We start from the raw sequence: 17,230 nt of genomic DNA on the forward strand, positions 1-17,230 counted from the left end.
CCTCCAGCAGACCTGCAGCAGAGGGGCTTGACTGTTAGAAGGAAAACTAACAAACAGAAAGAAATAGTTTCAACATCAACAGAAAGGACATCCACTCAGAGACCCCATCTAAAGGTAGATAAATCCCTGCAAAAAGGCTGAAAAGTATAAAAACCAGAATGACTCTCTCCTCCAAAGGATCACAAGCAAGGGAACAAAACTGGATGAAAAATGAGTATGACGAATTGACAGAAGCAGGCTTCAGAAGGTGGGTAACAGCAAACTTCTCCGAGCTAAAGGAGCATGTACTAACCCAATGCAAGGAAACTAAGACCCTTCAAAAAAAGGTTAGACAAAAGGCTAACTAGAAAAACCAGCATAGAGAACAACAGAGATGACCTCATGGAGCTGAAAACCACAGTATGAGAACTTTGTGAAGCATACACAAGTTTCAATAGCTGAATCGATCAAGCAGAAGAAAGGATATCAGAGATTGAAGATAATAAAAAAGTCTCCAAGAAATATGGGATTATGTGAAAACAGCAAATCTACATTTCATCAGTGTACCTGAAAGTGACAGGAACAATGAAACTAAGCTGGAAAACACTCTTCAGGATATTATCCAGGAGAACTTCCCCAACCCAGCAAGGCAGGCCAACATTCAAATTCAGGAAATACAGAGAACACCCACAAAGATACTCCTTGAGAAGAACCCAAGACACATAATCGTCAGATTCACCAGGGTTGAAATGAAGGAAAAATGCTAAAGGCAGCCAGAAAGAAAGGTCAGGTTACCTACAAAGGGAAGCCCATCAGACTCACAGCGGATCTCTTGGCAGAAACCCTACAAGCCAGAATAGAGTGGGGGCCAATATTCAAAATCCTTAAAAGAATTTTCAACCCAGAATTTCATATCCAGTGAAACTAAGCTTCATAAGCCATGGAGAAATAAAATCCTTTATGGACAAGCAACTGCTGATAGATTTCATCATCACCAGGCCTGGTTTACAAGAACTCCTGAAGGAAGCGCTAAACATGGAAAGGAACAACCAGAACCAGCCACTGCAAAAACATACCAAATTGTAAAGACCATCGACAGTATGAAGAAACTGCATCAATGAACAAGCAAAACAGCAAGCTAGCATCAAAATGAGAGGATCAAATTCACACATAAAAACATTAACCTTAAATGTTAATATTGTTATGTGTGAATTTAAATGTAAATGGGCTAAATGCCCCAATTAAAAGACACAGAGTGGCAAATTAGATAAAGAGTGAAGACCCATTGGTGTGCTGTATTCCGGAAATCCATCTCACATGCAAAGACACATATAGGCTCAAAATTAAAGGGATGGAGGAAGATTTACCAAGCAAGTGGAGAGCAAAAAAAAGCAGGGGTCACGATCCTAGTCTCTGCTAAAACAGACTTTAAAGCAACAAAGATCAAAAGAGACAAAGAAGGGCATGATATAATGGTAAAAGGATCAATGCAACAAGAAGAGCTAAGTATCCTAAATATATACACTCCCAATACAGGAAGACCCAGATAAATAAAGCAAGTTCTTAGAGACCTAAAAAGAGACTTAGATTCCCACACAGTATTAATGGGAGACTTTAACACCCCACTGCCAGTATTAGGCTGAGACAGAAAATTAACAAGAATGTTCAGGACTGAACTGAGCTCTGGACTAAGCAGACCTAATAGACATCTGCAGAAATCTCCACCTCAAATCCACAGAATATACATTCTTCTCAGTACCACATCACATTCTAAAATTGACCACATAATTGGAAGTAAAACACTCCTCAGCAAGTGCAAAAGAACAGAAATCATAACAGTCTCTCAGACCACAGTTCAATCAAATTAGAAAACCGCACAAATACGTGAAAACTGAACAACCTGCTCCTGAATGACTACTGGATAAATAATGAAATGAAGGCAGAAATAAAGATGTTCTATGAAACCAGTGAAAATGAAGACACAATGTACCAGAATCTCTGGGACGATTTAAAGCAGTGTGAAGAGGGAAATTTATAGCACTAAATGCCTATAAGAGAAAGCAGGAAAGATCTAAAATCGACACCCTAACATCACGATTAAAAAAGCAGAGGAGCAAGAGCAAACAAATTCAAAGGCTAGCAGAAGACATTAAGTAACTAAGATCAGAGCTGAAGGAGGGACACCAAAAACGCTTCAAAAAAATCAATAAATCCAGGAGCTGGTTTTTTGAAAAGATCAACAAAATAGATAGATATACCACTAGGCAGACTAATAAAGAAGAAAAGAGAGAAGAATCAAACAGATGCAATAAAAAGTGATAAAGGGGATATCACCACTGATCCCACAGAAATACAAACTACCATCAGAGAACACTATAAATACTCTATGCAAATAAACCAGAAAATCTAGAAGAAATGGATAAATTCCTGGACACTTACACCCTCCCAAGAGTACACCAGGAAGAAGTCATTAGACCGCTAACAAGGTCTGAAGTTGAGGCAGCAATTAATAGCCTACCAACCAAAAAAAGTCAAGGACCAGATGGGTTCACAGCCGAATTCTACCAGAGGTACAAAGAGGGGCTGGTACCATTCCTTCTGAAACTATTCCAAACAATAGTAAAACAAGGAATCCTCCCTAACTCATTTTATGAGATCAACATCATCCTGATACCAAAACCTGGTACACACAACCACCAAAGAAAATTTCAGGCCAATATCAATGAAGAACATTGATGCAAAAATCCTCAACAAAATCCTGGCAAATCGAATCCAACAGCACATCGAAAATCTTATCCATCACAATCAAGTCAGCTTCATCCCTGCAATGCAAGGCTGGTTCAACATATGCAAATAAACTCAATCCATCACATAAACAGAACCAAAGACAAAAACCACATGATTTTCTGAATAGATGCAGAGAAGGCCTTTGACAAAATTCAACAGCCCTTCATGCTAAAAACTCTCAATGGAACATATGTCAAAATAATAAGAGCTAGTTATGTCAAACTCATAGCCAATATCATACTGAGTAGGCAAAACTTGGAAGCATTCCCTTTGAAAACTGGCGCAACACAAGGGTGTCTTCTCTCTCCACTCCTATTCAAAACAATATTGGAAGTTCTGGCCAGGGCAATCAGGCAAGAAAAATAAAGGATATTCAATTAGGAGAAGAGGAAGTCAAATTGTCTCTAATTGCAGATGACATGATTTTATATTTAGAAGACTCCATCATGTCAGCCCCCATCTCCTTAAGCTGATAAGCAACTTCAGCAAAGTCTCGGGATACAAAATCAATGTGCAGAAATCACAAGCATTCCTATACACCAATAACAGACAGAGAACCAAATCATGAGTGGACTCCCATTCACAACTGCTACAAAGAGAGCAAAATACCTAGGAATACAGTTGTGAAAACAACTGTATTCACATCCTTATTCACAACAAGGGATGTGAAGGACTTCTTTAAGGAGAACTACAAACCACTGCTCAAGGAAATGAGACAGGACACAAACAGATGGAAAAATATTCCATGCTCATGATTATAATAAAAACCCTAGGCAAGAATCAATATCGTGAAAATGGCCATACTGCCCAAAGTAGTTTATACATTCAGTGCTATCCCCATCAAGCTACCATTGACTTTCTTCACAGAATTGGAAAAAACCACTTAAACTTCATATGGAACCAAAAAAGAGTCTGCATAGCCACGACAATCTTAAGCAAAAACAACAAAGCTGCAGGCATCACCTACCTGACTTCAAACTATACTACAAGGCTACAGTAATCAAAATAGCATGGAACTGGTACCAAAACAGAGATATAGACCAATGGAACAGAACAGAGGTCTCACATCTACAACCATCTGATCTTTGACAAACCTGATAAAAACAAGCAATGGGGCCGGGCACGGTGGCTCACGCCTGTAATCCCAGCACTTCGGGAGGCCGAGGTGGGTGGATCACGAGGTCAAGAGATCGAGACCATCCTGGTCAACACAGTGAAACCCCGTCTCTACTAAAAATACAAAAAATTAGCTGGGCACGGTGGCGCGTGCCTGTAATCCCAGCTACTCAGGAGGCTGAGGCAGGAGAATTGCCTGAACCCAGGAGGCGGAGGTTGCGGTGAGCCGAGATCGCGCCATTGCACTCCAACCTGGGTAACAAGAGCGAAACTCTGTCTCAATTATTAAAAAAAAAAAAAAAAAAAGCAATGGGGAAAAGATACCCTATTTAATAAATGGTGTTGGGAAAACTGGCTAGCCACATGAAGAAAGCTGAAACTGGATCCCTTCCTTACCCCTTAAACTAAATTTAACTCCAGATGGATTAAAGATGTAAACATAAGACCTGACACCATACAAACCCTGGAAGAAACCCTAGGCAATACCATTAGGGACACAGGCATGGGCAAAGACCTCATGACTAAAACACCAAAAGCAATGGCAACAAGCCAAAATAGACAAATGGGATCTAATTAAACAAAAGAGCTTGTACACAGCAAAAGAAACTATCATTAAAGTGAACCAACAACCAACAGAATGGGAAAATATTTTTGTAATCTACTCATCTGACAAAGGGCTAATACTCAGAATCTACAAAAAACTTAAATTTACAAGAAAAAAAAACCCCATCAAAAAGTGGGCAAAGGATATGAACAGACATTTCTGAAAAGAAGACATTATGCAGCAACAAACATACGGAAAAAAGCTCATCTTCACTGGGTATTAGAAAAATGCAAATCAAAACGACATTGACATATCATCTCATGCCAGTTAGAATGGCAATCATTAAAAAGACAGGAGACAACAGCTGCTGGAGAGGATGTGGAGAAATAGGAACACTTTTACATTGTTGGTCGGGGTGTAAATTAGTTCAGCCATTGTGGAAGACAGTGTAGCCATTCCTCAAGGATCTAGAACTAGAAATGCCATTTGACTCAGCAATTCCATTACTGGGTATATATACCCAAAGGATTATAAATCATTCTATTATAAAGACACATGCACACCTATGTTTATCGTGGCACTCTTCACAATAGCAAAGACTTGGAACCAACCCAAACGCCCATCAATGATAGACTGGATAAAGAAACTGTGGCACCTATACATCATGGAATACTATGCAGCCATAAAAAAGATGAGTTTATGTCCTTTGCAGAGACATGGATAAAACTGGAAACCAATGGTTGGGGGGTGGGTGGGTGGAGGGAAGTGGAAACCATCAATCTCAGCAAACTGACACAAGAACAAAAAAACAAACACTGTATGTTCTCACACATAACTGGCTGTTGAACAATGAGAACACATGGACACAGGGAGGGGAACATCACACACTGGGATCTGTCGGGGGGTGAGGGCTAGGGAAGTGATAGCGTTAGGAGAAATACCTAATGTAGATGACAGGGTGATAGATGCAGCACACCACCATGGTACATGTAAACCTATGTAACCTGCACATTCTGCACATGTACCCCAGAACTTAAAGTATAATAAAAAAGGAAAAAAACCAGGTAAAATAGACAAACCACTGCTGAACGAAGTTGTACAGCTGATTGAAATAGCAGTCCTCATGCAAAAAAGAGATACATGAAACTCTGTGAAGAACAGTGTTTGGAATTTGACAATCCAAAATGATGGACAACCATATTTATCCCTCTGAATGACATCCCATGTTCCTGGAAACTAGAAGAAATGTTCTCAAGATCCTCTGGTATACCAGACTGTCTTGCAACTAACTTCTTGGTAAACTGAGCTAATCCCTGCCATGACCATGAATTAAGCTAATAACAACCTCACCAACCTCATCACATGAGCTCCTTGATCACACAAACAAGTTTAATTTGCCACTTAATCAAGAGGTAAGAAAAGAAGACTACATGCAAATTGTAGTTGAAGTGTTATTTTAGGGTAGCGTCACCCACTGAGGCAATGAGGTCTCCTGGAAGCACAGCCTTCCTTAAGCATAATGTCTGCTCCCTCTTTTGCGGAAAAATGTTAAGACCTCATTTAATTACCTGCATGTTGGCTAGCTCAGTGCTGTTGTGGGACTAATTGGTACAAATTAATATAAGGTATATTGACACTTTAGTCTCCTATAAACTCATTTCATGTTGAAATGCGTTAAAGTCCGTTCAAAAGAAATGACATAGTAAGCTGGAATACAACAATAGAGATATCTTCTCAAATCTATTCAAAGAATTAGTTAAAACAGAATTCTTAAAAATCCAAGCTACTTGGTATAGTTTGTGTCTTAATCATATTGCTTGTTGTATGTTCTACTTGTGGTCGAAACACAAAAAGCCTTACTTTGGCAGTCTCGGCCATTTTCCTCTAGATTGTACCCACTGGGACAGGAACAGGTGTATTTTGGAGAGTGATCATTAATCTGTGGTGCTGGCAGGCACAGGTATTCACATCCTCCATTCTCCATGTCTTCTTCACACCAATTTTTACCTAGTCAGGAAAAAAAAATATCATTAAAATGGGTATTCCAGTGCCTGGTATATATATAGCTTTGTTCTACATGTTGAAGACCTGAGTCCTGGCCCCCAAGAGCTTGTCTGCTCTATCAATCCTCCAAATGAGAGCAGTATCAAGGAAGAATAAGTATAAAGGTATAGACAGAATGCTCTAAGGACACCAGATTCAAAGCGACCTCTTGGAGATAGACTGTAAAAGTTCTGTCTTTAAGAGATAGGTGTCAAAAAAGGAGGTGGGGAAGGGAGGTGTGGGACCAGGACTGGCTCTCACTATTGGCCCAAGGCTTAGCATGAAGGCTCAGAGGAAGGAGACTAGGTATGTTCCCCTGGTCTTCTCTTGACTTGCTCCAACAAAGTGGAAGGAAACTCAGCCTTAAAAAGGTTTGAAGGTTTTATTTAGATAGAACCAGCCAAGTGTTTTCAGCAGGAGACAATATAACCTGATGTGTTTGAGAGGCTACAAAATCCTGTATCAGGTGTGTCACGGGGGAAAACAGGTGTTATGAGCTGAATTGTGTTCCTCCCTAAGATTCATTCTGAAGTATTAGTACCTCAGAATGTTACCTTAGTTGGAGATAGGATATTTACAGAGATAATCAAGTTAAAATGAGGTCACTAAGGTGGGCTGTAATTTAACATAACTGGTATTACAGCTCATGCGGGGTAGGCAGGTTACTTGAGGTCAGGAGTTCGAGACCAGTCTGGCCAACATGGTGAAACCCCATCTCTACCAAAAATACAAAAATTAGCTGGGCATGGTGGCTCACTCCTGTAGTCCCAGCTATTCGGGAGGCTGAGGCACAAGAATTGCTTGAACACAGGAGGTGGAGGTTGCAGTGAGCCAAGACTGTGCCACTGCACTGCAGCCTGGGTGACAGAACAAGACTCAGTCTCAAAAAGCAAAAGGAACTCTGGACACAAGCATATACAGAGGAGAGATGATGTGAAGAGACACGGGGGGAAGAGCACCATCGACAAATCAAGAAAAGCAGCTCAGAGCAGACCCTTCCCTCACAGCCCTCGGGAGGCACCAACCCCGCTGGCACCTTGATTTCAGACTTCTGCCCTCCAGACTTCTGCCCTCCAGGACTTTGAGACAATAAATTTCTGTTGTTTAAGGCAGTTTGTGGTACTTTGTTGCAACAATCCTAGCAAACTAACAGTAGAGAAAGTTTGTAGCACAAAAGCTACTTTGGAGGTTACTGAAAAAGTCTTAGCAAGAGGGGCTGAAGGCCAAGAGGACACGGATGAAACAGAAATAAAAGCTCTGACACTTGAGGCTTGGGAGGAAGCTAGGAGCTGAAGTTGAGGAGCCATTTCTCTAAGACAGCAGAAATAAAAAGATAATGTGTGAAATGTCTGAAGTAGGATACAGCAGGGCAAAAGTTCCCTTTTAAAGAATGCTGAGTTGCCAAGAGCAACTGACATCCAGCACGTTCTGTGTCATGCTGCTTCTCTTAAAGTGGTTATTAAGGACAGCTTCTCCACGGTACCTGATGGCTGTACAAGTTCATGATAGACAATAATGTCTTGGGCATCATTAAGGTTGTTGACTAGAGTGGCTAGCTCTGATCCAGTGAATTTATTGGCACCGTACACTGCTTCATTTTCCCCATCTATCCAGTAGACACGATCCTGAAACAGAACCCCTCAATTAGCACGTACATCCAGGATTAACACAAGTCCATTTCTAAGGTCATCATCATTTGCTTCCCATTTAATGGACCAAGGTTATTGAATGCTGATCTGGGACACTAGATATAAAACTGTAAAAGAATCGAGTTTAGGTTAGAATTACTTCTGGGAGTTAGTGTCCAATTTGTACCAGGTTTTAAGTAAAAGCAGTTTCTCAAGCCATGCTCAGCTGCTCTTCCCTCCTCCCCATGTGCCTTTTATTTCTCCTCAAAGTGCTATAGTAGCTCAAAGGTACACACTTCAATGTGAGACACACCTTACCTCAAATATTGTTAGTGCAAGAGGATGAGCTAGGAACTCCAGAGACTTTAGTACTATCCTACGATCTTGGCCATTCAAGTCCACGCTGGATAACATGTGCAACTTAGAATCAAGCCAATAGAGGCGGCTTTTTATAAGGTCTAGGTAGGAAAAGAATTGTCATTACATGACAAGCCACTACTGCTTTGCCTTCCATTTAAAGTATCTAATGAATTAGTATTCTACTTTCATGGTTCTTTCTGAACAGGGGTCCCACAAACCTTGTTGAAGCAGCATACAGAATCTGTATCCACATTCATTTTTGGGGACTGACAGGGTACCTGAGATTCTCAAACTAAATGACTTAAGAAATGTTACATTACAGCAAATACTAAAAGAGGCTAGCATTTCTCCTCCCAAAAGCCAGACGGAAACTGTTAAAAGCTTGCAGTTCAGGAAATGCTAAGGCACTCATGCCGGAAATACTTGGTATGAGTGTGCCCAAGACCCAAGATTCATTGAATCTGTGTCACATATTAGGCCCAACTGGACAATAGGCCAGTAACTATGGAATGCATAATTTGCTAATCCACCATTTTACTTGTGTTGTTCAGTTAGTCCATCGAAAATTCCTGCTAGAATTTAGACGGAAGCAGTAGACACATCTGCTAGTCCAGAATTCTCCATGGAGATACGTGGAAGCACTACGAAGCTGGCTGAGTCGGGGGTCAAGGAGGAAGAACATACATACCCAGTGTAATTCCGTTAGGCCACTGGATATCCACTGTCACCAGCGGACGTCTATCAAATCCATTCATTCCTGCTTTTTCTATTTTAGCTGGTTCACCCCAGTCTGACCAGTAAACAAAGCTGTGAAGAATTAAATGACAAATAAGCCCTAGTGGTTTAGAAGGAATAAAGTTGTAGCTCGAAACAAAAATTTAAAGTTGGAACAGAAAACTCAAGGGAATCTCTAGTGACAAATAGTAACATTTAAGGGTCTAAATTATGTTCCAGGTAAGTAAAATTGAACATTAAGAATCTACGAGCTCATTATTAACTGTAATAATCTATGTTTGTCTGACATTTAAATTTCAGCCCGAAGTCACAAGGTTATGTTTCCTTTCTAAAAGGTCGGTTCTTTCAGAGGAGCGAAAGATGAATACCCTTTAAATTTCATAGCAGGGCTGGCTGACTGAGTTCTATGAGGCTGCATGGGAGCCAGTTGTGATGACTACAGCCTTAGTCAACTTCCTAAGCTGCTCTTCTAACCCAGCAAAGTATTCAATCAAAAATTAAAAATCACTTGCATAGAAAGTGAGTGCGCAAAAGGGTTTGGATACAGCTTTTGGTACACATCAAATCAGGAATGTTAATTCATTAATGTCAACCAGCAGTCAGTCATACGAGAGTCAGATAGAGAGTTCCTGTCATATAAATAAGGCTGTCCCAGGGTCACTCAACTGGGCCACCACTGATATCCTGAATTCTAATTCTAATTCTAATTCTTTGTTGTGGAGGGCTGATAAACCTTGAGATTTTAGTACTAATTCAGGTATGAGAAAGCTCCTGATTTACACAGATACCATCCAAAAGGCTACGTGATGGAAAACATAGACTACAAACCCAGAGAGTGGATCCACAGCTATGGAGGCAGGCTCTCGCAAGTCAGAGTTAAACAGGAACTTCCTCTTGGTTCCATCTAGGGTAGCTACTGAAATAGTCTTAGAAGCCGCATCAGTCCAGTAGATGGTCTTGTACACCCAATCAACAGCAATGGCTGCAGGATTATAGACATTGTCGATCATTTTAACATGTCTACCAACCTTGTCATCAATTGAGGCACTGAAACAGAATAGGTCACAAGAAATTTAAGAGTTTGACACCATTAGAGCGTGGAGAATGGACTTGCTGCTTACAAAATGGTCAATGAATTAACACCATAGCTCACCACTCAAATTATTTAACCATGCCGCTTACTGATGCTAAATTAATAATGCTGTAGATTATCTAGTTGCTGGTATGTATTCTATATACAACAACAACAAATTTCTAAGTGAAGCTATTTGTTTCAGTATCCATCATCTGAGTTGCTATCGTTCCCATTAAGAAAAGGCTGTACTACCATTTCTATTTGTAGCAACAATGAATAGTTCTCAATTAACTGTAGAGAAAAGGGAGAAAATATAAAAAATATGAAAGATGTCATCTTTTACTTCATAGACAATTGTTAGTTTCTAATTAGGAACTGACAAAATTCAATAATTAGTGTTAGATTTAATGTCTACAGGTAATTAGATGCTAGATGGAGCCAGACACAAAAGAAACTCCTTCAAACTATCCCACAGATCACTTCTCAAGTGGCAATGACTTGTCAAGTCACCATGAATGGAACTGAAAGTTACCTGAAGATGGCCTTTTGGCTTAGATCGGCCCAGAACAGTTTCTGAGCGGCAATGTCAGCATCGAGAGCCACAGTGTTTCTTAGTTGTTCAACTAGTTGGATATATTCTTTCCTCTCTAAGCCAATCTTCCTGATGTCTCTTCGATTAGTAAAGATCAGACTTGGCTCTTTGCCTGCAAGATGGAAGTCAGGGTTACTTAGTTTTGCTTTAAGAAGGCAGCATCTTTCTAAACCCCCTCCTCCCAGCAGAGGAGCACTTAAAAAGTAAAGGTACTGTGGAATACCTCAGTAGTACCCGTTCTGGAGTTCCTGCCCCTGGGACCTGGAAGTGCTTCCTATGGTTTAGAAGGCAGTCCTGGTGCTACAGCCTTCAACAACAGGGTTGCTGGTGAATAAGTCACTTATTGGAGTTGCACTCAAGTTTTGGAAACAGTAAGTATGCAAACCTGGTAGGTACTCATGGTATCATATGCAAAAGGAATGACTAAAGCAGACGTCTGGGGGAGAGATCTGCTGTTTAACCTATACTGCTGTATTATGAGATTAGCAGCATTGTTCTCAAGTACACTTTCATGTTTAGTTTGACTATTGTAGTCACTGGGTGTACCTTTTAGAGCACTTACTCGTCAAGGTACAACAGCCACAACAGTCCAAGTGCATTTACCTACTGCCTTGCACACGCCAGTGGCAAGATCCATTTGATAGCCACGACTACATTCACACTTGTAACCGCCTTTTAAGTTGATACAAATTTGACTGCAGATTCCCGGGTTTTGGCATTCATCAATATCTAGGAGGGAAATTAGAGTTAGTCTTGCTGCTCCTATACCTTACTAGGTACATAGTGCCTTTTTCAATCGCCCGCAGGGTCCAGGTTTTCTTCTTAGACTCACCTCCACAGGTTTTCCTATCTATCAGTTCAAACCCAGCTGCACAGTCACACTCGTAGCCTATAACTAGGTCTTTGCAGATATGGGAACATCCACCATTATTTACCAAGCATTCATTTATATCTGGAATAAAAATGCAGCAGTCACTTGACAAGTTATTTGCAATTAATATCTGTCTTTCATATTTAAAAACCAGGGTATTTGTGATAACTTACCTAGTTGGCCTAGTCAAACCCATGATTTGACTAATAACTAATCATTTATTTTATAGATATGTGCTTCAGGGTGGATTATCTATCTCCTTAGCAAGTTACCAGTTGGTCAAGCAGCATTTAGTCAAGTTTCTCTATTGCTGATCAGATACCTTTAAGGAGGTTAAACTATAAACTAGTTTGGGCCAGGCAAGGGTGGCTCATGCCTATAATCTCAGCACTCTGGAAGGCCAAGACAGATGGATCATCTGAGGTCAGAAGTTCGGGACCAGCCTGGGCAACATGGTGAAAACTCATCTCTACTAAATATACAAAAATAAAAAATAAAAAAAATAGTCGGGCTTGGTGACGGGCACCTGTAGTCCCAGCTACTTGGAAGGCTGAGGCAGGAGACTGCTTGAACATGGGAGGCAGAGGTTGCAGTGAGCCAAGATTGTGTCACTGTACTCCAGCCTGGGCAACAAGAGCAAAACTCCATCTCAGAAAAAAAGAAAAAACAAAAAAACAAAAACTGTAAACTAGTTTGTCCTACCTGGGCTTTTAAGTCATAAAGTTTCACTCTGAAGTCTACAGTTGAACTTCAGTACATTAAAAAGTTTAACCAGCCATCATGTGGGGTCTACACAGTGTTAGCCATGCTAGATTGTATCAAACGTCCAGGCTCTGTACTTGGGCAACCCCTTCACTTACGACATTCTTTCAGGGGCTCATCACTCCAGTCCCTGCAGTCCTGCTCCTGGTTACATACTTTGCTGATATCTATGCATTCTCCACTTCTGCACTTGAATTTTCCAGGGCCCAAGCACTGATTGACTACAAAGAGAAACAAAGAAGAGAGATTCCATGGGTGGGTCTGGTCAGAGCAATCCATTGCTTAACCAACAAGAAGAGATCCTTACCATTTTTGCAGTTGACTTCATCGGAACCATCAACGCAGTCTCGGATACCATTACACTGCCTGCTACCATGGATGCAGCTGCCATCCTCACATTCAAACTGGTCAGGTCTGCATGTTCGAGAGGCTACAAAAGGAGGAAACATCATAGAATGAAGCCAGCAAATTGTCCCAGTTGATACAGGGAAGAGAACTGCATATGCCATGCTAGAAAGCTACTTACGACAGTTGACCTCATCACTGCCGTCCTTGCAGTCAGGGTCCCCGTCACATCGCCACTTCTTATGGATGCACTCGCCAGAGCCGCACTGGATCTCGCTGGCTGGGCACTTGGTGTGTATAACTGGCTGGCGGCCACACTGCTCCAGGGACTCATCAGATTGGTCGGAGCAGTCTGCATCATCGTCGCACACCCAGCTGATGGGGATGCAGGAGGAGGTGCTGCACTGGAACTCATGGGCACCACAGGTTGGCGGGGCACAGTCCAGCTCGTCACTGCCATCGCTGCAGTCATCCTGGCCATTGCATACAAAGTTCCTGGAGATGCAGCGGCCACTGGAGCAGGTGAACTCATCGGGGCTACATGTTATGTTACCTATTAAGAGAGAGGATGCCCCATTCAAAGTGCATCGAGATTGGTCCTTTGAAGATTCTTGGCCCAAAATCTAATACATTGATCTTTAATCATTAATCCTAACTTACTAGCCCAACCTAAAGGCTAACATGGAGGATTTAAATCAAGAACACAGTCTCATTGTACAAAAAATGCAGGCACACTACAAATAAGAAGAAAAGAAATAAAGGACCAAGAAATAGTTGAAGACTGGAAATTAATTTGAGATGAGAACCACAATTAACTGTGAACGTGACAGTGGTAATAACAAACTGTAACAAGGGATTTCATTTTGGAAGGCAGAGATTGAGTTGTCCTTGAATCAGCATACTGCTTGTCAGGCCAGATCACATCACTAGTTGAGAATATCATGCAACGTAATACTCACAACAAGCATTAAGATGTTGTCACCAAAAAGAGGTGAACCACATACCACCATACATGGTTCCTCTTTTTGGTCCTTTAAATAAGTATCAGGAAAAACGAGTCATCTTAAACACTTTCCATTTTTAAAAAGTAATTGCCAGGGCTAGAATCACCATTTAACAACCCGGTATGTTGATAATGATAAGCTAGTCCTACTAGCCAATTGGTACTTTGACTTAAATTCCTGCCAAACGTTTCAAAGTCACAATTTGGTGGGAATTAGAATAGAGACCACGACTCTCTTGGGAAGCAAAGTCTAGACTTATAAGGGAAACACTTGGCAGCACCAGGGCTTACCAATACAGAAAACTCAATTCTAGGATTGAACACTAAAACTCACTGGACTAGGTGCAGTGGTACTGACCTCAGAAGGCGACTTCTGTACACAAGACTGGTGTTTCAACTGTAAATGCCCTGAGCTCCCTTGACTACTACCATATCAGGAGGCCTATGCTTGTCAGACTTGGGATCTGTGGATTTCAGAGGCTCTATAAAAAGGGCGGTAGCTTGAAAGAACGTTCAAAGCACTGTTTGTTCAACCTAGTGATTTTCCCAGGCCCTCACCTTCAACATGTAGCATTTTATTAAAGATTTTCCAAGATCAGAAACATGAAAGAATAGGAAACAGAGTTAGCTTTCAGAGACAGGAACTGCAACAGGAGACAAAGGTATTGCCAGTTGGGTAGACTTTTCTTTGGGTATCTGAGGTAAGATGTTAATTCATGCTTCTGTGTCATATTTTTTTTTTTTTGGAAAAGTTATGGCAGAATCTAGTTCAGGAGCAAATAAACGCTTGTATAACACTCAAATAATTTATTCCAACAATCCAATCAAGTTTAGACCTATGAATGAGTTTGCCAACCCTACTCATCTTCTAGTTTTATTGAGCCAAAGTGCAAAAGACACATGAATTACTGTCACAACAAAGGCAAAAGCCCACACAATTGCTGCTTCCCTGACCTACTTCTACATGTAAGTGCCTTGAATGACTTACCTTCTTATTTCTATTTGCCTAAAAGAAACACCAAGCAATTGTCAATTGCCACATGAATGTCTTTCAGGGTTTTAGGGCAGTTACGAAGGACAAGTAATTGAGCAGATAGTGAAGTCACTGAAAAGTGAGTCAATGTCAGTGCATCTTCATGCTTAGGTTACTTTCCCCTGCCCACCCTTGCTTGAGGAAAAGGATCTTTGGGTTACGTCACTCAACACTGATCTTCTTACCACAGTTTTCTTCATCTTCTCCACTGTCACAATCATTTTCACCATCACATCTCCAGGACACTGGGATACACTGAGTAGAATGGGCGCCACAGCTGATTTCATTTATGCGGCATGTTCTCATATCTGTTGATGATATACAGTCTCAAAAGAGCCTCAAAACTGATCAATGCAAAGCTGCTGCTTCTGTGCTGCCTGGAAGCACTAATACCTGTGACTCAGTAGCCTGGCACCCTGGTGAAATTTGACTAACCGGCTGAAGTTTGGGGAGCTCTTTCACCAGCTCCATTCCTTAGAAGCTATGCCAACCTACGCAACTTGGCAGCGTACCTGACAGCCTTGACCTTGTCACTCCTTCAAGGTCCCATGGCATGCTCAGTTCTGGCTTCTGTTTTACTTGGCATGGTGAAGTTTATTGGCTGGCCTGCTCCTAGACCACTACTTATCTGTTGGATATCAAGTGGGCACACCCAGATATTGTCACCTAATCTCAACTGCATGAAAGGTCAGATGTTCAAACACTAAGAAATCTTCTATTGCCTAGATTCCTTTATAGGCCTCCTTCGCAACCTCCTTTACATTGACATCTTGCAAAGTAGAAATATGCCCTAATGATTGCCTTGACCAGGTCATTCTCCACTAAAACTTGGGGCTGAATCTTTGTACAACCTGTCTTTAGCTCACAGGTTTTTAACTCACTTGCCTTAACCAATATTACTCTCCTCACTTCTTATCTAGAAAATTGAAAGTAACAACCTTATCTTCCTATTTGCTTTTCTTTCATAATCACATTTCAGACCTAAATTTTGTTCATCTTAGTCCTTCTTTTTTAGCGCTTCTACCAGTACAGGCCTCTACTGACTTAAAATGAACTCTAAGACTTTTTTCGCCTTGACATTCATGTGACCTCAATTTATACGACCCCAAACCATCATTCTTTATGGTCTCATCGACTTTTTCCTAAGGACACAGATATACATTTGCAAACCTATGAAGTTTCTCTTATTTAAGAACAAGATGTAAGATCTCCACTTTAGTAACTTCAGGTTAAATTTGTGTCAGAAGTCATTATATCACCCAATTACTAGCTACCTTACCTCTTCAGTAATAGCTTTTTAATAATATGAGAATCTGTGCTTCTAAAAGCTTATGCTTGACCCATGGGGAACCCTCACTTCTTGACTTAGCTTCCAGGACCAGAGTACCATCTGCTCAGAGTCATTATAATCAAACATTTGAAATCTATGCACCTAGTCAAGGAGTTCTTGATTGAATCTGCTGACTTCAGTTTTAAGTATTCAATAGCGAAGCTACCCAAGAGAACGTCAGTCTTGTTGGATCAGGGAGAATATTCTTTTAAGGAGGCTGATAAACTGATAATGATTTGACTGACCTTGGAGTCAGTTGACCTAAACTTTAAGGCAGGCAAAGAAAAATGAATACCAAGTAGTAGATTAAGCCATACTTAGAAATGTGAGACACCGAACAACTTGGGAAAGTTCAAGGCCAAAGCAAGCTACACTCACGGCACTGTTCTGGGGTTTCATCTGAACCATCTTCACAGTCGGGATCTCCATCACACTTCCATCGGCTGGGAACGCACTGGCCATTGTTGCACACAAAGTCAGATTCAGCACATGTCTTCTTTACTACAAAAGTTTATTTGAAAGGTTAAAGTTGAAGTCACTTACCCACAGCCCTAGCTTCACATGAGGGCTCATACTACATTTTGGCATGTTTTCCTCTAAAAAATAGCTGAGTCAATGGGCACTCAACTGCCAATATTCAGGGGGACCGTCAGAAAAATTATTAGTTATTATTTTTCAGAGGAGGAAGATGCTCACTTGAGATATTTGGAGAAAACTGAAGTCAAGGTCAGACAGAGGTTGCCCATTATCTTACAACCCAGAGATACCTTACATTTAACTTCCTGCCTGTTTTATAATGCGGAGATTAAGTAACACTTTCATTCTCTACATGCATTTCTTCCAAGTCATTTATTCAAATACTTCATATGTTTAACAGCTAAACATTCCATCTTCTGACTGGATCATAGTAGAACTGTTTGCTGGGGACAGAATATTTGTTTCCCCCCAAAATTCATGTGTTGAAATCCTAACCTCCTGTATGATGTTATTAGGAGGTGGGGCCTCTGGGAGGTAATGAAGTCATGAG

General features: G+C 40.9%; 1 protein-coding gene across 2 annotated transcripts in view; it reads right to left on the reverse strand.

Moving 5' to 3' along the window:
* VLDLR (very low density lipoprotein receptor) overlaps nt 1–17,230 on the reverse strand; it is a 39,043-nt gene that overhangs the window by 4,262 nt on the left and 17,551 nt on the right. For both annotated transcript variants that reach the window (XM_012454580.3, XM_012454581.3), the window contains exons 3-15: nt 16,582–16,704; nt 15,059–15,181; nt 13,019–13,390; nt 12,800–12,922; nt 12,591–12,713; nt 11,692–11,811; nt 11,463–11,588; nt 10,800–10,971; nt 10,021–10,239; nt 9,146–9,264; nt 8,416–8,555; nt 7,953–8,094; nt 6,287–6,433 (exon numbers count right to left, since the gene is read on the reverse strand). In XM_012454580.3, coding sequence (XP_012310003.1) covers nt 6,287–6,433; nt 7,953–8,094; nt 8,416–8,555; nt 9,146–9,264; nt 10,021–10,239; nt 10,800–10,971; nt 11,463–11,588; nt 11,692–11,811; nt 12,591–12,713; nt 12,800–12,922; nt 13,019–13,390; nt 15,059–15,181; nt 16,582–16,704 — 2,049 coding nt within the window. The remainder of the gene's footprint in view (nt 1–6,286; nt 6,434–7,952; nt 8,095–8,415; nt 8,556–9,145; nt 9,265–10,020; nt 10,240–10,799; nt 10,972–11,462; nt 11,589–11,691; nt 11,812–12,590; nt 12,714–12,799; nt 12,923–13,018; nt 13,391–15,058; nt 15,182–16,581; nt 16,705–17,230) is intronic.

This window comes from Aotus nancymaae, unplaced genomic scaffold, assembly GCF_030222135.1.
Source record: "Aotus nancymaae isolate 86718 unplaced genomic scaffold, 86718_ANA_hifiasm-v0.15.2.pri h1tg000041l, whole genome shotgun sequence".
Taxonomy (NCBI): domain Eukaryota; kingdom Metazoa; phylum Chordata; class Mammalia; order Primates; family Aotidae; genus Aotus; species Aotus nancymaae.